This window comes from Neophocaena asiaeorientalis, unplaced genomic scaffold (assembly GCF_003031525.2).
Source record: "Neophocaena asiaeorientalis asiaeorientalis breed wild unplaced genomic scaffold, Neophocaena_asiaeorientalis_V1.1 scaffold218, whole genome shotgun sequence".
In the NCBI taxonomy this organism is placed as follows: domain Eukaryota; kingdom Metazoa; phylum Chordata; class Mammalia; order Artiodactyla; family Phocoenidae; genus Neophocaena; species Neophocaena asiaeorientalis.
The window spans coordinates 12,587,912-12,607,678 of record NW_020172818.1 but is presented as its reverse complement, the minus strand read 5'-3'; the positions used below and the strand labels follow the sequence as shown (position 1 = coordinate 12,607,678).

General features: G+C 48.0%; 1 protein-coding gene across 1 annotated transcript in view; it reads left to right on the top strand.

The window, feature by feature from the left end:
• CRMP1 (collapsin response mediator protein 1) overlaps positions 1-19,767 on the top strand; it is a gene marked incomplete at its 5' end in the record, with an annotated part of 74,043 nt that overhangs the window by 4,342 nt on the left and 49,934 nt on the right. Inside the window, one exon of the mRNA XM_024741773.1 lies at positions 18,316-18,404. Within this exon, the coding sequence (XP_024597541.1) occupies positions 18,316-18,404 (89 nt within the window). The remainder of the gene's footprint in view (positions 1-18,315; positions 18,405-19,767) is intronic.

The window sequence follows — 19,767 nt, the reverse complement described above, 5'->3', positions numbered from 1 at the left end:
CGCCCAAACCGATGAAGTGGAAGTCTGGAACTAGAGACAGCGCCATGATGGAGGAGCCCCTCCCATTCCTCACTGCAACTAAAAATAACCTGATGGGGCGGCCCTGGCGGCTGTGTCCCGGGAAGGGTTAACACTGGGGGGTGGGAATGGTGGCGGTGGCTGAGCAGTTCTCGGTGTCTCTGGGTGTGGCCGGAAACAAAGGATCCCTGGTCTTTATGCTTTGTCTCAGGGTGGGGAGCTGAGGACACAGCGGGTCCAGAGACCTGGCCTCCGCCTCATTCCCTGCCTGGCACCAGAGTTGAACCAAACCATTCCTGAGGGATGTGGACCACAGGTGCTGGTGAAACCCATGGGCCTTGGGTGGCTGATATCTGAGCAGCCAGGCGCTGGAAGGCATGATGGAATCCTCCAGGGCAATGCTTGAGGCTTGAGGGCAGGAGACCTAGCATCCTCCTTTATCCAGAATCCAGGCTCAAGGATGGTCCCAGAACACCTTGGAGAAGGCAGCCGTGGGTAGGGGTGAAGAAACTGGCATTTCCCACTTGCCTGCCCAGTGTATTGTGGATCTTGTTTTCTTGAATCTTTTCAATAAATCTTTTGAAGGAGGCATTGTCCACATAAAGTTCTCAGAGGGTGGAGCACTGGTTGGGGAGGCAATTGAGAGGAAGGTTGGGAAAGAACTGGGACCCCTTGCCTCCCCAGAACAGCCCTGCATTCTGCCCAACTCTGGATTGAGTCTCTCTTAGAAAACTCTTCCGCCCAGCTTCGGGTCTTGTCAGCAGACCTTTGCTGAGTTACTGTCCAGGGACGTGCCCCCTGAGGGTGGGGACCACCTCTTGCCCATTCCTAATCCTTGCCCTCTGAGACACAGCGGTATAAGTGAGCAATCACCTAACACTGTAGTCCGTTAAGAATCAGTGGAAGGGATGTGGTTGCCCTGGGCTAGGCAGTGTGGGAGGAACGAACTGGATATTTGCATGAGCCGGTCCGGGCTTTCCTCCTCTCCAACCCTGACCCCAGGGGAACTGAGGCAGGAGATGGAGGTAGAGGGGATGCAGTGACTGATGAGTCAGGAGCCCAGGGTACCTTTGTGACTATTGCCCATAGCAGGTCTGTGCCCCATTCAGGATCCCGGTTTCCAAGAAGCATGTTTAGCCAGATGGTCTTTGAGGCAGGTGTATGGGAACGGTGCCTCCGGAGTTGTGTAGTTCTGCCTGCACAGCCGCAGCGGTCACCCTGCCTGCAGGCTGTGGCTCTCTGGAGTGGAGGTAAACTGCCCAGGCTTTTGCAGCAGACGGATCTGGGTGTGCATCTCTGCTCTGCCTCCTTTCTGAGCCTCCGTTTCACAGGACCATTTCACAGGACCCTTGAGCATCTGAGAGGACACTGGCAAAGTGCTTAGTGTTTCGTAGGCACACAGTAAGGGCTTCAGAACTGCTGGCTGATCCTGCTGCTTTAGTCCTTTGTGCGAAGCAGGTAGTCAACGCGTGTGTGAAAGAGAATCACATGGGGGCTTCCCTGGTGGCGCAGTGGTTGAGAGTCCGCCTGCCGATGCAGGGGACGCGGGTTCGTGCCCCGGTCCGGGAGGATCCCACATGCCGTGGAGCGGCTGGGCCCGTGAACCATGGCCGCTGAGCCTGTGCGTCCAGAGCCTGTGCTCCGCAACGGGAGAGGCCACACACAGTGAGAGGCCCACGTACCACAAAAAAAAAAAAAAAAAGAGAATCACATGGAGTGAATCCCACAGCTTCAATAGCATGGGGAGGAGAGATGCTGAAAATGCCCCTTTTTTCCTGGGAAAGCTGTCCTTGATGAAACATTTGTGTTTAATTTGGCCCACATAGTCCGCTCCAGCTAGAAAAATGTGTGGTTTAAAGGAGAAGCCAGAGAGGATGGACTTGGATGGAGCTCCTTTGTAGGACCCACAGCTTCCTGAGGACCTTTTGCTGATAATGTACGTGGTCTGACAGGAACCAGAATGCCATTAAATGAATGGATAGGCATTTCCACATGCTGCGCCCTTAACCTGTTCAATCAATAAAACTCATTTGGTAAGTTAATAATAAGCACCTGGTCTGTGCCTGCCACTGTCTGGGTGCTAAGGAAAGTGGGCATGAGATGGGCATGCCCTTTGCCTTCACAGTGTTTAGCAAAGACTGACATTTCAGCCTGAAATAGCCACAAAATGTTGGTGGGGGGGTGTTGTAAGGGGAAGTACAGGAGGCTGAGGAGACCACAGCAGGGACACCCAGCCTAGTCCTGGTGGGTGAGGAGGGAGGGGTTCTGTGGCAAAAGAGTATGGCCCGTTGGAGAAACTGAAGGAAAGTCAGCATTGCAGGAGCCTGACCTCTGTGACCAAGTGTGGCTTCTCTGTGCAGTTAGAGCAAATCCTGGAGACGGTTAAGATGTTTTTTGGCAGCCACGGTGTGTGTGGCCTGTGGAGGGACCCAGTGGGGCTTAAGAAAGGACCAAGATACAGCTGTCAGCTGCATCTCCAGGTCCCCACCTGCTTGATGTTGGGTCACTGCTCCTGTGAGCCTCAGTTTGCTCATATGAGCAAAGGGGGTAAGGTCTCAGATTCAGCAGTGAAATTAGAGATAGGAGAGAGAGTATGTGAGCAGAGGAGGAAAAGGGACACTCCAGATAGAGCACAGTGTGGACAGAGGCAGGGGCATGGCTGAATCACAAAAATGCTCTACTCATGTTGACTATGGTGTCTTTTCCTCTTTTCTCTGCCTCAGCCTTTTTCTGAGATGCTAGAGTAGCCTGCTAGAGAAGAGGGAAGAAGCCAAAACACTTGGCTTCAGCCCCCAATGATTGTTTAAAACATTAGTAAAGCTCTCTTTCATGTATGGCTTTTTTTTCAAAAATTAATGGCATAGCCGGGATTAATTTAGTTAAAATGGTTTTTCGGTGCCCACTGCGGTGGTTAAGTGAGTAGGGGCATCCTGGGCGTGGCTCTGAGCAAACAAAGGCACAGGGCTCGTGGCCCTGCGGAAGCAGCTGTCCCAACAGAGCCACTGAAGGCGGAGGCAGGAGTGTCCACCACCACGGTTATGAAGTATTGTTATTACAGAGAAGACATCGTGAGTTTGCAGACCATTACAGCATTCAAAAGGATTTCCGTGATCTTTCATTGGGTTTTCAGAACAGTCCTGTGAGGAAGGCAGCCTGTTTCCCAAAGAGTAAACAGGATTATAGAGACTTGGAAGCTTCTTCAATGGCTTGTGGAGGAATGAAGGGGTCCTGTTCAAGCAGGGAGGGTAGATGGGCTGGTCTGCCTGGTAAGAGAGTCACTGTCTGATTGAAATCTGTGTGTTTGCGCGTGTGTGTGTGTGTGTGTGTGTGTGTGTGTGTGTGTGTGTTAGATCAAACAGTAAAACAGTAAAGATGAGCAGAGAAGAAAGAGATCATTAAATAAAAATTACATCGGACTGAATTAGTTATTTTAATGGACAAATATGCAAAAAACTTGCTTCTTCCTGAGGATAGCATTCAGCGTACCTTATAAGTATTTCCAGACGTGCAGGCCCAGTGGCCATGGCTCACGGGCTTAGCTGCTCCGCGGCATGTGGGATCTTCCCGGACCGGGGTACGAACCCGTGTCCCCTGCATCGGCAGGCGGACTCCCAACCACTGCGCCACCAGGGAAGCCCTCATTGCCTTTTTATGCAAAGGATTTGACATGCCTAGAGTGATTTATCCTGCATATAGTGAAATCAGAGGGAAGTAGAATAGCAAGACTGAGGCTCAAGGAAAAGCAGAGACCAAACCTGCCAGTGATTTGGACCACTGGGAGTGTGCTTCTGGACATATGGTCCTGATTCAGAGCTTCTGTCATCCAGGGCAGAGAAGCAGACATTCTTAGTTAGGTCAAGTTCATGATCAGACAGGAAGAAGTGGGCCATTTTCTTTGGGGAAGAATTATTTTAAAATACATTCTTAAAAAGTGTTTGTGAACATACAAGTGACACTAAGTTGTGACATCTTCCATAACATAATGATGCCAACTTAGCCCTGATTGCCTGTGTCTTGTAATGAACTTGGCCAAGACTGAATACCCGGAAACACATGATATGACATATGTGAATGTACCAGGCACATAGTAAGTGGCTAACAGATAGACGATAGTTCCCTTCCCCAAACTCAGGCTCTCTTTGAGGAGATGAAAATTCAAAATGGCAGGTAATCAATGACTGTTAACTGCATATCTTAACCGTTTTGTTCCTTGAACTGTGCAAGGTGTCATGAGCAGTTAAAAAATACGTATTTCATGATCCTGACCTTTCCATCTAAGTGAAAAATTGCACATACATGGAACGACTTAAAAATGACCAAAGGGTAAGTGTGGAATAGAGCACGGGTGTTAGAGAAGTTCAGGGAAGGGAGGGCTCAGCATTGGCAGAAGCAAGAAGAGGTGCCCTCTTGGGGTTTAGGGGATGGCATGAGCTAGGTGTTGAGGGATTTGATTGGTGGAGACAGAGGAAGAATATGCAAGGCAGGTGGAACAGCAGGGTCGAGACCTGGGCTGGGGAGTGAATGTTGTCAGAAGAGAATAAGAGTTTTACATAGCTAAATCCGAGGGTGAGGATCTTGAAATAAATTTGAATGGCTGGGGGACTGGGGAATTCTACAAGGCTTTGGAAGTCAGGCAGAATGTACCCAAAGTGATGGAAATAGCCCATGGGTTCTAAGTCTGGCTTAAATGCAAATGGGGTGTTTGATCTTGGACAAGTCAGTTCTCTAGGTCTCAGATTCCTTTTCTTTACAGAGTTAGATTAGATAATTCAGCTCCTAGTTATAGGATATTCTGACTTTATTCTGTGGGTAATAGGAAGCCTCTGGAAGTTCTTGAACTGGGAGGATGGTATAATGAAGGCAACATGGAAGAATGTGGATTCTGAAGCCAGACTATTGGGATTTGAATCCTGGCTGCTCCACTTACTTGCTGTGTAATTTTGGCAAATCACTTATTTTCTCTATGCAGCAATTTTCTGATTTGTAAAGTGGTAATAATAGTAATACTCCATAGGGGTTTTTTTCCCTTGAGAATTAAATGACTTAATATATGTGAGATATTTAGAATAGTACCTGCACATAGTATGTATGCTCTATGGGTTAGCGGTTATTATTTCTTACTGCAAGATGGTGTTATTAGTTAGCTTTGTTCCATAGCAAACAACCCAAAGTCTCATTGGTTTTCAGCAACATACATTTATTTCTTGCTCATGTTACATGAGGACCTGGATTGGCTGTAGCTTTGCCCCTGACTCTTGCGAGCAATGGGTCTGCTCCTTGGATCTCCTCACCTTGAGACACAGGCTGAAGGAGCAGAGGCTTGAAGCACAAATGCCTTTAAGAAGTCCTGCTCAGCTATGGCACATTTCATATCTGCTCATAACCATTGGCCAAAGCAAGTTACATAATCAAGGCCTAAACTGATGGCAAAGAGCCCAGTGTTAGTCTTTCTGGAGCAGGTATGAGGATTAAATGTGAACATCGTGGCCCATCGGAGATGCTAATAAACACCTGTTGGAGCTGATAACGAGGTGGTCAGGAAGTTGAAGGGGTTAGTTTGAAAGAAAAGGCCTGCATCGTTTCCTAGGCTGAATTAGAGTTAGGAATGATCGCCAAATTGAGGCGTCTCACTGGGCAATTAGAAACACAGAACGGCATGGGGGTGAGAGGCAAGGCCCAGAGACAGAGATTAAGGACCCATGTACAAGAGGCACTGGTGGAAGATAGGAAAATGCAAGATATTCCAGCAACCAGTGGTTCTCAGCCCATGTGCTGTGAGCACAGTGGTGTACTGAAAAAGTCCTGTGTAGATGTGCTGCTAAATTTTGATCAGCATTTAAAGTTTATGTTAACTACAGCCAAGTCTAAAAATTGTTCTAGTAACATCTATCAGGTAGATCGCTGAGCACTCACGAACGGAACAGTATGGAATAGTGTCTAATTTTTTTGTGAGGAAAAGGAAGCTCTTGTAATGGAAAGGGGACATCGGAAGACTTTGCCCCTTGAGCATATAAAAGAACAGGGTCAGGGCAGTGGACAGCGCAGCGCCATGGTGCTGAAGAGTAAGCAAGTTCAATTAAGGAGACACGAAAGGCCCTCTGAGACGGACACAGTCACACTGTAATTGGGATGACATGGTAGTGATTGCTGCTGACTCATTTGATGGTGTTTTATGTCTTTAATCCCTTCAAGACTGCTGCAAATTTTTATACCATTTGTAACTATGTCCTGAACACAGAAAGGTTGAGATTCTTTGCCGTAGAGAGATGCAAAGACCAAATCCTAACTTTGCTCTTAGTGAGAAAAGACAACTCTGAATTGGTGGCTTAGGAAATGGAATGGGATCTAGGATACTTCACAGAGAGGCTGGTCTAGAAAACAAGAGTAAACAGGTAATAGGAGGGAAGTGATGGCTATGGACGTATGAAGTTTCAGCTTCCTACTCCTTCCTCGGGCCTGTGCCCCAGGTGCAATCCCACTTGGGTAACTGGTTTGTCCACTTGACTGCGCACACTTGGAGGATTGGGACATCTACTTTTCCTCAGCATCTCCTCAAGAGCACTCTTATGCATTGGTGACTCATAGCAGGGACTCCATATTCTGTGAGTGGATGAATAAAAACTAGATTGCAGGGCTTCCCTGGTGGCGCAGTGGTTGGGCGTCCGCCTGCCGATGCGGGGGACGCGGGTTCGTGCCCCGGTCCGGAAGGATCCCACATGCCACGGAGCGGCTGGGCCCGTGAGCCGTGGCCGCTGGGCCTGCGTGTCCGGAGCCTGTGCTCCGCGACGGGAGAGGCTACAACAGTGAAAGGCCCGCGTACCGCAAAACAAACAAACAAACAAAAACCACTAGATTGCAAGCTTTGCATCTTTGCTGAGTGAGGTCTTAAGACACTCTTGCATTTGACCTTAACAAATGTCCTATCCATGGATTTAGTATTTAGGTAGTTACCATCCAGAAGGAGATGAGGGTGGCATGAAGGGTTTCTGGAGGTAAAAAATAAAGACTTCCCAAGTGGTACTTTGGCAGTGGGGAGAAGGCAGGCCTGGCATATTAATGGGCTTCACTGCATTTCACACTGAAAGCAAGCTTTTACAAGAGGAATCTTCCATATATATATGTTGAATCATTAAAGTACACATTTCCCCAGGGTCTTGACCGAATAACTGCTTGGTGTTAGAACTTGGGGTCAATTCCATGGGAAAACTCCACGGTTCTGATGCAGAATTGCATAAAGCAAAGAGGTGGCTGTTCGACATTTTGTACCTGTCCCCAAATTATACTACCATGTACTTTATATCAGACCATATTCATAGCCCCTTAGGGATTAAATCCGAAGCAAATATTTGACTTATTCAACCTCAAGGTTGAAAGGAACCTTTTAAATTATGTAAATTTTTCTGTGTTTGTGCATTTGAGGCGGCAGAAAGGAGTGTCCATTGCTTCTTCCCCACCCCCAGTCTCCCCTCTAGTGTAGGAATTGCAAGTACCCTCTCCTTGCCCACCTCCAGTGGCAGGGAGATCTCACCACTTTACACAGCAGCCTGCTTTACTCTTGGACAGCTGTGTTGTTGGAAAGTCTTTTGTATGTAGAGGGAGAGTCTACCTTTTGCCCTCAGAATTTTTCACAGGTTTCTTCCTCTTCCACACTGATATTCCTAGAGGCTCTGGACAATATTTCTCAGTTACTTAGGACCTTCTCTTTTCCAAAATAGCCCCAGTTCTTTACTGCAATTTCCAAGTACAGTGTTTGGATTTTCCTTTCCTTTTTTCTCTTTTTTCCCTTTTGCTGTCCTTTATTTCTGAGCATGTAGAACAAAATGGATCCAAAATAAAACTTTTATTATTGGGCACCTTTTAAACTGGTTTAAATACTTTTTAAAGTATTTTAAAATACTTTTTAAAATACTTTTTAAATACTTTTTAAAATACTTTTTAAATACTTTAGACTCCTTTGAGAAGCTGTAAAAGCAATGGAAACTTTTCCCAGCTTCCTCAAATGCACAGAACGTTCAGCATAGAGCATTGGGCTTCATAGGCTGGTATTCATTGTGTCGTGAGCTTTTACTTATCTTAAGTAATCCTGTGAGTTGGGTACTTTGATTAGCTGCACTAATAGAAAAAAAACACAACTGAAACACAGAGATTAAGTTATTGCCGCAGGTCACCCAGCTAAGAAGCTGTGTGGGAACAAGCTATAGTCTCTGGGGTGAAGGATCTCATAGTCTCATGTGGGAAATGGACATATAAAAATGAGCCAATAGATGAAGTTCTGTGCAGTTGGGAAACAATGCTAATAAGGGTGCAAGCCTTACACTTTAGGAACTCCAGGAGGTAAGCACATGTTCCTGGAAGCAGGACACTGCCCCTGACAAGGTGAGTTGCAAGAAATCCAGGTAGCAGATGCCACAGACAAAGGCACAGGGTGTGAAAGTGCAGCTCAGAGAGCCAGAATATAGTGTGAGTATACGAGTATAGCACAAGGCCAGGAGAGGGCAGGGGTCAGGCCAGAAGGAGCCTGGGAGGGCATACTTTGTCCTACGTGTGAGGACAAGCTGGTGAAGGGTTTAAGGAGAGGCATGACATAGTTGCATTTGTGACCAGAAAGGTCACTGGCTGTCGTGTGGAGGGGACAAGGCAGGCAGCAGGGAGACAGGTGGGGAGCGCTGACCTGGAGCAGGTGCTGTGGGAGGTGGAAATCAGCAGGGGGGTATGAGAACAACGGAGCAGATGCAGCAAGGTCTACGAAAGAGCTGGGTTTGGGGTGTGAGAGGTTAGAGAGAAGCTGAAGGTGGAACTGGGCCTTTGCATGAGATTTATCTCCCCACAATGGGAAGACGTTAAAAATCAGGCACTGAGCTCTGTCCACGCATTAATTCATTTTACTTTCAAAACCACGCTCTGCATTATAGATGGAACACTGAAGCACAGAGAGGTAAACGTGCCTAAGGCACAAGGGTAGTAAGTGTGGGACCCGATTCGAGCTCAGGTGTTCTGGCCTCTACTGCCATGTCCTTAACCAGCAGACAGCGCTGCCTCTTTGTTAAACGAGTATTGAATGAGATAATAGTTGTAGAAGCATCTGGCTTACAGGAGGCGTTGTCAGTGTTTATCAGGTGAACAGGGCTCTGCCTTGAATGTCTTAATACTGGAGAGCCCTTTCCAGCTTCCAGAGCCCTTTAATCTGCCTTACTCCCTTTTGGCCACAGTCGCAACAATCCTGTCAGAAGGAGCGGTGAGGTGCATGGCACTGGGAATGGGCTTGAGATGTATGGTCTATTCCTGCTTATTCCTGTTTTTCAAAGGAAGGAACTGAGGCTCAGACATCTTAACTAGGTAGAGTGAGGAGAACACCGGGATAACTACCACGGGATGCTGGGCTGTCACTTTGTAGGTACCAGGTGACTAGGTTCATATCTGACTCCACCATCTCCTGGCTGTGTGACCTTGGGCAGAATCACTTCCCTTCTCTGAGTTTCCTTATTTGTAGCAATAATACTACCCACTTCTTAAGGTGACTTCAGAATTAAAAATGAAAACCCATGTAATGCAGAAGTGATACTTAGTGTGTACTCAGGAATGTGGTTTTCTTGAAGGCAAAGGATTCCTGTTCAGATTGCTTTATATAAGGTAAAAGGCAGAGATGAAAAAATGCAGAAATGGGTCTACACGTATATACAGATTTAGCTAGCATCATCCTTCTATAGGGAGCCTGAAGACCTTGCCCACTCCTGGGGTCATGATAGAGGTGTGTTATTTTAACGCCAGATACTCCAACAGGGAATATTTCCTGAATGTCTGTCAGGTACAATGGAGCTTGAAATCTCGCTGTTAAAATTGCAGTTGTCATGGAAATGGGCCTCAGCTCACAGAAAAGGCCTGCAATCCATGGGGGCCTCCTGTGTTTCTTTGTTTGTTTTGCGATATGCGGGCCTCTCACTGTTGTGGCCTCTCCCGCTGCGGAGCACAGGCTCCGGACGCGCAGGCTCAGCGGCCATGGCTCACGGGCCCAGCCGCTCCGCGGCATCTGGGATCTTCCCGGACCGGGGCACGAACCCGCGTCCCCTGCATCGGCAGGCGGACTCCCAACCACTGCGCCACCAGGGAAGCCCGCCCTCCTGTATTTCTGATTCATGAAGGAGGAAAATGCCACTGTGTCCTTGACCCATGCGGGTGGGAACAAATGTGTGCGCGTTATATTCAATCTTCAGGCCTGTTGCCACTTCCAGGGTTGCTTTCCTGAGAAGTGTGGCAAAGCACCACCGGCTGACAGGCCGTCCCCTGAGGCAGAGTCAGAGGCAAATGGACTGGGTTTCTGTGAATAAATAATAAGAGTGCGCAGCTGCACTGTGGGCAGCACCTGCCACCGCAAGGAGTCTGGTTGGGCGATCTGTGAGCGGAGCCAGGGAGGAAGGGGGCTCTGGTCATGAAAGGCAGGAACAGAGTCCTGGGTTTATGAAGTATTTGAGCTGGAAAATCTCTCAGACAGCAATCACTGTGGCTGTGACTCCCAGCACAGAATTTGGATGGTGTATCAGTTCGCTTTGATGCAATAATGCCACGTAACAACCAACCTTGTGATTCTGTGGCTTACAATAACAAATAGCTGTTTGTTGTTCACAGGTCTGCGGGTGGCAGAGGCTTAGGGGGGCTTAGCTAGATTTATCTTCAGGCTTCTTTTTGGGTCAGGCGTGCTCCTCCTAGCATCTCATTCTGGGACTCAGACTGAAGGAGACACCATTCCTTGGGTCCTGTGGTTTTCATGGTGGAGGATGGACTCTCAAGAAATGGAGCTGGAACCCGCCTGCCTCTTAAAAGCTCGTGCTCAGACTGGTGCAGTCACATCCACTCTCATTCTGTTGGTCAAAGCAACTCAAGTAGGCACACCCACAGTCAGTGCGGCTGGGAGAGCCCTGCACCCACATTGGAGCATGGCAAGTGTGGGAAGGCAGGAAGGATTGTGAAAGAAATGACACAATCTACCACAGAGGGTCTCCATCAAGAATATCCTAGATGTTTGTTAATAACAAATTCCTGGCCCATAAACTAGATCTAGCAAATGAAAATCTTGACAAAAACACCTGGATTGGAGTTTTTAGCAGACAATCCCAGTGGATTTTCAGGATTATCTAGGCTCTGGTGCCGTGTTGTGAGTTGTACTTGCATGAGTGAGGGGTGTGCCTACCTGTCCTATTGAATGTTTGAGTTGCAGCGTGAGCCTTAGTGTCGGTGACTTGTAGAGTCTGAAGGACTAATAACTTTCAGAACTCACCTTGACATCTCCTTGCCTTACGAGAAAGCCGTTTCACCTGCGCTCAATGCATGGGCAAGCACATTTCTACCAAATGCGGCTTCCCTTATCTTTTTGAGACTCGTTTTCACACTTGCCCTTTGGAGAGGGAGATATTCTTCATCTTTCCAGGAGTAACTTTTCGTTTAATTTCTCTGAGCCCCTTCCCACAGAGAAATCAGGCAGCCTCATCAGAACCTGTGTGCACCTGCAGCCCCGGGACGAAGCTGCCCTTTTCGTGTGAAGGCCAGACCTCTGAGATCCGTTTTTGGCACTCATTCATTCACTGACCCCAGATTCCGATAATTAAAGTATTGATAGGGTGGCACTCAGAGTGAAATGTATTTGAAACCAACTACATACATTGTGAAACATAATCTATGATTGTTTTTGTTCCACGGCGATGTAAAGATTACAGATATGCCTGTGAGCTGAGAAAGAAAAGCAGTGAGGAACTCGAAGCCGGGGTGAGGTAGGAGGGAGAGGGACAGGGTCCCAGGGTTTGGAGAAACCTCGCTGTCCCAGTGCCCAGTGGTGTTTCAGGACCACGGACAGCACGACATTCCCCTTTGCTTTCCTCATTTACAGCGTGGAACCTGGAAACTGCAGAACACTGCTGTGTATATACTATTTATTTTGCTGGACTGTTCTCCTTCTCCTCCGTTTTTCGGCTTCATGAACTTCTCATATTTCAGAACCCAGATCAAACATCTTCTCCTTGATGATAAAGTCACTGCCTTTCTCTGTCTCTGTAATAACAGCTTTTGTTCTCTACAGTTTTTCAGAGAGCCAAGGTTGCTAAACTAGTGATTTTGGGGTAAGTTGTTGGTTTGATGAGAGTAGCACCTCTTTTTTCTCCCGAGGCTCTGCAGACCGTAATGGGTTTTCTACTCCTCTGACTTTGGATTGGAAACGACCGACTTTATTCCCACCATGCAGGAAAGGAGGGAGAACAGAACGCAGGCAGGAGGCGTCATGCTTCGCTCAGGGACAGGCAGTGATGCAAAAGATGCACTGTGATCCAGACCTCCCCTCCTAGTTGAGGCCGACTGTTGTTTATTTTGCTGTTGTGTGGGTAAGAACGTCTGAAGCTTTAAAGGTTCATTTTTGTAAGCAGCACTCAACATAGCAGTTAATGTTTGTGAAGAGAGCAAAGGCATCCCGCCAACACTGGCTCTTTCCTCCCGGTTGGGCTGGAGTGGAGATTAATGGTAGGTTTGGAGAAGAAGGCCTTCCCTTCTCTGGGATACTCCTCTGACTCCCAGGATATTTGGCAATAGAGAAGTGATGAGGTTTAGGTGGGCCCCTTGTGAGAAGGCCTTCCAGCCTCATCTGTGTTAGACAGGCTTTGCATTAAGCAGGCTTCTATTCCCAAGCCACAGGGTTAGGCTTTCAGGGAATTCTAAAAGCAGAGAAGAGAGGTTTCTGATCTGTCAGTCTACTCTTTCCTCCTTTTTTCTCCCCTCCCCCTTTCCTCCCTTTCATTCTTCCCTCTTTCCTAAATATTCCCTTCCCTTTTATCACTCTTTATCTCACTTTCCTCTTCTATCCTCACTCCCTCTGTCATTTCAAACACTCTCTTTTTCTCCGTCCGTCTCTTCTTGCCTCCTGGCTATCACCCGCTCTCCTCCCACTCAGCAAACACTTGCTAAACACTGTGTAAGGTTTATGCCTGGTCCCTGGGGATTTGGAGATGACTCACACAGGGCTGTCCTGGACGTGGAGGGGTGTCCAGCCCAGCAGGAGGTGGGCACTTGAACAGTGACCATGGTGTGATGAGTATTGTTGGGGAGGTGTGTGCAAGGGGCCACGGGGACATAGGGAGGCACCTCAGGTCAAGAACTACCAGAAAGATCTACCTTGTGGAGAGTTTGGTATTTTGCTTTCCCACCTAACATTTGATTGTCTAGTGCTGTTATTTATCCTTAAATATTCCTGGAGAATATTTTAGTAGCTGTATGTCACCCCATTAGTGGTGTGGTTGCAACATTGTCTGTAATTCTGGTTCACCTCTTTGTGTACAATTCTTTGACTCTGTTTGGGATATTTTCCTGGAGACAAATTCTCAGCATTAAGATTTCTAGGTCAAAAGTCGTGAACAAGGGCTTCCCTGGTGCTGCAGTGGTTGAGAGTCCGTCTGCCAATGCAGGGGACACGGGTTCGTGCCCTGGTCCAGGAAGATCCCACATGCCTCAGAGTTGCTGGGCCCGTGAGCCATGGCCGCTGAGCCCGTGCGTCCGGAGCCTGTGCTCCGCAGCGGGAGAGGCCGCGACAGTGAGAGGCCCGCGTACCGCAAAAAAAAAAGTCGTGCACGGTTTTAAGACTCTTCATACATTTTGTAAACCTGGCTGACGCCTACTCTTATTGAGAAATCCCCGCGTGGAGGAAAATGTAAAGGTTATCCGTTTCTCTTCTTCCACTTCTGCCCAGTTTCTGGGTGATGGTTCAGTTCAGAAACTTTTGTAGGTTTGAGTTCTTTCGTGATGAAAGCCCTTTCATTAGCATCGACACCAGCCTAGCCTCGCCCCAGCTCGTGGCATTAGAGTCCCCATGAGCCAGCACCTGCTTGCCTCTCCAGCCTGCCCACCCTGAGGTCGTACTTCAGCCAAGGAAACCACTTACAGACCCCCAAGCACACCAGGCTCCCCCAAACCCCGTAGCTTTGCCCCGCCGTTCCCTCTCTCTGCAATCTCTTCTCGCCTTTGCCATGTGGCTAATTCCTACTCATTCTTCAAGCTCAGAATAGGCACGATTCCCCTGGAAGGGCTGGAGTGGAGGCCTCCTCTGCTCCCACCACCCCTCTGTCCCAGCCCTTCCCACACTGGAGTGCAAAGGTCTGGTTATGACTCAGTCTCCCCCACTGGCCTGAGACCTCCTTAAGGACAAAAACGATTTCTTTCAGCTGCACATATTCTTTCCTTAAGCAAATATTTATTGTAGTTCCTGCTACAGAAAATGGCACAGAATAAACAATGTGTAACTCTGCTGAGTAGTCATCACTGGTGGGCGTGGGCAAAGCGCTTTATATATGTACCCCGTGGGGTTCTCCCACAGCCCTGTGAGGCAGGGACAGTTATCTCCAATTTATAGATGAGGAAGCTGAGGCTTGGAGAGGTTACGTTATGTGGCTAGCAAATGGGCAAGAATCGGAAGCTGCATCTGTCTGACTCTGGGCATTTTATTGTTGTATGACACTGATCCAAGGACGTGGGCCATGCTGAGCATAGGTCTCTTTAGGTCACTGCTGTCACCCTGGAAGGAATGGGCGGTCTCTGGCATACCCTTGCTGTTTGATTTCTGTTGAGTTTTTAATGAGATAGTTCATTTTCTTTCAAGGTATTTAAACGGTGAATTTTGTACGGAGTTCGTCACTGTTCATATCTGTCGACTATTTGTTCCTCTTGGTAATCCTGGGAGAGGCAGGGTATTTTTTTTTCTTTTAAATGTATGACTTTTATTAAATTCTTAAAAGTTATGCATCATAAAATTCACTGTTTGGGGAGGGGATGGTTCTTCAGGCTTTCACACTCACACTTCCTGCATGAAGAAAGGGAATCCTGGAGAGCTAGGTCCTCAGGTTCTTTCTAAGTTGCATCTGATTATGGGATGTCATGGATTCTACAGGGTGAACATGTTTAAAAACGTGACAAAAGTGTGTTTGCTGGAGCGAATGCTGGACAGGAAGTCAGGAAACCTTGGGTCTAACCTCCACGCCTATTGGTTGTGTGAACTTGAGAGTTCAGCTCATCTCGAGCCCCATTTCCATCTGAGGTCGACTAGACCTCACATTCCACAAGAACCACTCAGCACAGCCAGGCGTGGAGAGCGTCACTGTCGTAAAGCACATTTCCTAAGGTGTCTTCTGAGGAGGAGTCCCTTTGTCAAATGTCTCGCAAAATGAAAGGGTCTAAATTTGGAAGAGATCAAACTCAGTTCCCCTCTTGAATAGTCACATTACACATCAGCAGAGTAAAGGATCTGGGAATTCCTGACATAAAAACGATCTTTGCTTCTGTTTAACCCAGAATTTTCTAAACTCACTACACCTGGGGATCTCCTTTGGGCTCAGCCTCTAACAAAACCCCTCTGGGCTAGAGTTCCAAAGAACACGGTTTCGAAAGTGCCAGTTAAAAGGCAAACACAGTACTAACTTTAAGGAAGAAAAGAAAAAGTCACATCAGCTCTTGCCTTCCGGTGGGCTTAATTTTTAGAAACATGCTGGCCCCTGGGAACAGAAAGAGCCGGGACCCCGGCGGTAGCTGCCCACAGTATCTGCCGGTAGTTGATAGGGAGGGGGCGTGGATTTGAACATCTGATTCTGGGAAGGGCAGAGCAGGGCGGGGCTGATCTTCTGGCGTGCAGCGCATTAAATACCACCTTTCAGGACTAGCCTGAAAAGCCCTCTGTTGAATGTGACAAGGCAGAAGGCTGCCTATGGGAGGCCATGTTCCAGAAGCCAAGCACCAGCTGCCGGTGAATCAGTTTCCTGCTTTCTGGTGTCCGGGGAAACCTGCACACCAGTGTGTCTCTGCTTCTGGATATGCAGGGCCCATGCCTCTTTCCCTAGGTCCTGGCTTCAGTCTTATGGCTAAGAGGGAGGTTGTCGGCCCTGGGAGTGACTGAGCTTGAAGCCCCTTCTCCTCGAGAACAGGACATACTTCTCTTGCTTGGCTCGTGGCTCTTAGTTCTTTGTCTTACGGCTGTGATGCCTTTTCTCTCCATCTTCACCCATTCGTCCTTCAAGAATTAGTTCAGGCATCCATCCATCCATCCATCCATCCATCCATCCATCCATCCATCCATCCATCCATCCATCCATCCATCCATCCTGCCAGGCTGCGTCCAAAGTGTCAGAGATGCAGCAATGAAGAAAATAGATGAAATCTCTGCCCCCATGGAGCTAAGTCTCTTAAGAAACTGCAGGGACAACTCTAGGTGGTGCCATCCATCCACAGCAACGTGTCTATGATTGGTCCCCTGTGAGTTGTGCCTGACACAGCCAGTGGGGTAACACACCACAGCTCTGATGTCAGTGGGACAAGTCACATTTTTAAACAAACATGTAAATAGAGAACTATGTCAGATATACTACATTAAGTACTTTGTAAACATAAAGTGGGTAAGAGGTGAGGGGTCTGTAGGCAGGGCAGCTGTGTAAGGTGTTCCAAACAGGGCAGGTAAGTGACACTGAGCAGAGACCTGAATCAAATGAGAGAGTGAATTTTGCCTACATAGTAGGATTCCAGATTAAATAAGGTCTCGCTGACTTGGCTTTCACTCTGGGGAAAATATACTGCGACAAGAACCCACTGGAGGGTTCTGAGCAGCAGGCTACGTGCTCTGTGTCTGCTCAGCAAGCCTTGCCTGATTCCTGAGTTTGGGTGAAACCCTTCTTTTCCGGGCTTGCACAGCATCCTCTGCCTTCCTCTCGTGGTCAATGCTGTGGGACCACTGGCACGGATCTGAGGCACATTCTGTGATAGAGGGTTCCTAAGAGTGTCCCGGCGGGATCAAGCCCCAGTTACTCACAGTGTTAGCCAGATCAGTGCCTGCTTCCCTCACTCCATCCACTTCGTGGAATAACCTCCCAGAATCACTGCTTGCCTCTAAATCCTTGTCTCAGGTTCTGCCTCCAGGGGAACCCATGCAAGACACTCCTTCTGAGGTGGCTACCCTGAATCGTTGCTGTCTGTTTCCTGTTTGTCTTCCTGCCCAAAGGGTGGGGCTTAAGGGCAGAAGCTGTGTTTTATCCATCACCCCATCTCCAGCTAGGAGATAATACAAATAGTAAATATGCACGTGGCAAAAAAAAATTCTCAGCCTCCAAGAAATGCAAATTAACAAATATTAATGATAACCAAGGGTGTTTTGGTGGTCTCGGGATGGCAAATTGGGGAGGTACTTTTGGAAAGCAGTCTGGTCATATTTATCAAGGGCTGAAAGCAAGGTTTATACTGTTTGACTCAGTTGTTACATTTCTGAGAATTTAGCCTAACAAGTAGTACAAATTCAGGGAAAAGCTTTGTGCATAAAGATGTTCATTATAGCAGTATTTATCATTGTGAAACATTAAAAAGGACAATGGGGGAAATTAACAGTCTATTGTGCATCCATAAAATGGAATATTTTGTAGCCACTTAAAAATTATGGTTATGGTAAAATGCAAAAAAGGCCAATCGTGTTTTCTTTTTAGCTCCTAGAATTTGCTGCATCCCTTGCTGCCTCTGGGACCTGGCACACCATTTCTCTGCCCAGACACTCAGCACTCACCATACTGGCCTTCTCCCCCACCCTTTGTTTGGTCCAGCTTATCTAGAATTATTCTCTCGATCTGAGCTTGCCTTACCTGACCTTTAATAGGGTTGGCAGCCCTTTTACTTTGTGGCCACGGTGGGCACCCTATACTTCTCCCCTTGTGGAACCCCACCTACTCCCAGGATTTGTTAAACCTCTGTCTCTCCCTCATCAGCTCCATGAGAGCTCATTCTACCCTGGCTCATCAGGGCCTGGCCCTGGGCTTGGAGCCGAGGCAATCGGCTGGTATCTAATGGGTGCATGGGTGAGTGAATGACTATGTGTGCTAGAATCACAAGCATGGAAAATAGAGGGAAATGGGAGAAAAACATCAGAACGTTGATTGGAGTTTTTCTGGGGGAGTTGCATTTATTTTTTGGTCATTTCACTGTCTTTTAAAATGTCTCTAAATTGAGTTTTATTATATTTAACAGCTAGAGATTATGTACTAAAGTATTTATAGGTGAAATTATATGATATTTGGGATTTGATTTATAATATCTCAGCAAAAACAAAGCCAAAGTGTTTGGAGGGGAAAGAGGTGAAAGGAGAATGGTGAAGTATTTAAAGAATCTGGGTGAAGGTTCACAGGGGGCTTTTTAATACCATTACTTTAGAAAAGAGTTGAAAATTTTTATGTTAAAAGTTAGAAGGAAAAGAAACATTTCCTGGCTCTTCTCTAATGACATTTACTACTTTGCTTGGCTTTTCAGAGTGACCGACTCCTCATCAAGGGTGGACGAATCATCAACGATGACCAGTCCTTCTATGCCGATGTCTACCTGGAAGATGGACTCATAAAGTGGGTTGACCAAACAGACCTTTTAAGAAGCCCGTCTCCCTAGGCTGCCTGGCCCTTAGAGGGACTGGAAGGCTGGTGTTCTGCCCCAGAATGAATGTGCCAGCTCTTGTGACTCTCAGGGATGGAGAGATGTAGGGAGGTGCAAACCATGGCTGTAGAAGGGGCTCGTGTTTGTTGAGCGCCCCGTGACCGCACCAGGCTCCCTGCCACGGCGCTCACACAGGCCACGATGCCCACAGAGGCTGTGAAGTACACACGCTGGCCCCTCTTCTGTTCTTGGGAGGGGGGGGCCATGGGGTTAAGTGGCTGTCCCACATTGCAGAATGAGTTAGGGGCAAGGCCTCGATTGCAACCTAGCTCATCTGATTGATTCACAGCTCTTTTTTCTACCTGCCCAGAATTTCTGGAATTGGGTGGAGGGGGCTGGGAGAGAAGGAGTCATGTTTAGCCCCCAGGCAGAGCCTTGGCATTTAAAGGGAAGACATGCCTTGGGACTAGAGCTCTCCTTTGCCTCCTCCCCATTGGCTGCCCCTTCAGCCCTGCTAGGACCTCCCAAGTGTGTTAGTCTGTCTGGGCTGCCATAACACAATACCCCAGATGGCATGGCCTACACAACAGAAATTTATTTCTCCCAGTTCTGGAGGCTGAAGGCCAGGATCAAGGTGCCAGCAGGATGGTTTCTCCTGAGGCCTCTCTCCCTGGCTTGCAGACAGCCGTCTTCTTGCTGTGTGCTCACGTGGCCTTTGCTCTGTGCATGTCCCTCCGGTGTCTCTTCCTCTTATAAGGACGTCAGCCCTGTTGCATTAGGACCTCCGACCTAGCAGCCTCATTTTAACTTAATTACCTGTTTAAACACCTTATTTCCAAGCACAGTCACATTCGGAGGTATTGGGGCTTCGGTATGTGGATTTGGGGGACACAATTCAGTACATAACACCAGACAGTGGTTTTTACGTGGTTTCCACATTTTACCGTCTGCTGCTCGGCCTCTTCTTCTGGAGTCTGGGAGAGTAGAGTCAGAGACCATCTCAGGATCCAGTTTGGGCAGCTGGCAGTGGAAGGAAAGGCAGAGGGGGTGTGAGCAAGGCCACGCTCAAACAGGAGTGGGGTCTATTGGTGGGCCCATCCTGGGGCCATGTATGCGCTGATGACGATGATGATGATGGTGAGGAGGGGAGAGGAGGAGGCTGTGGATTGTCATGATCATTAAGAGACCCTGTGAAGAGTAGGTGCTCAAGGCAGCATTGAGCCCTCCCCTGCCTCCCTCTGCCTGCCCCCACCCCTAGTCCTGGATGGATCTGACCATTTCTGGGCCAACTCAGGCCTCAGCTCCTCCAGTTCATTCCCCCCACTGCCCAGCTCA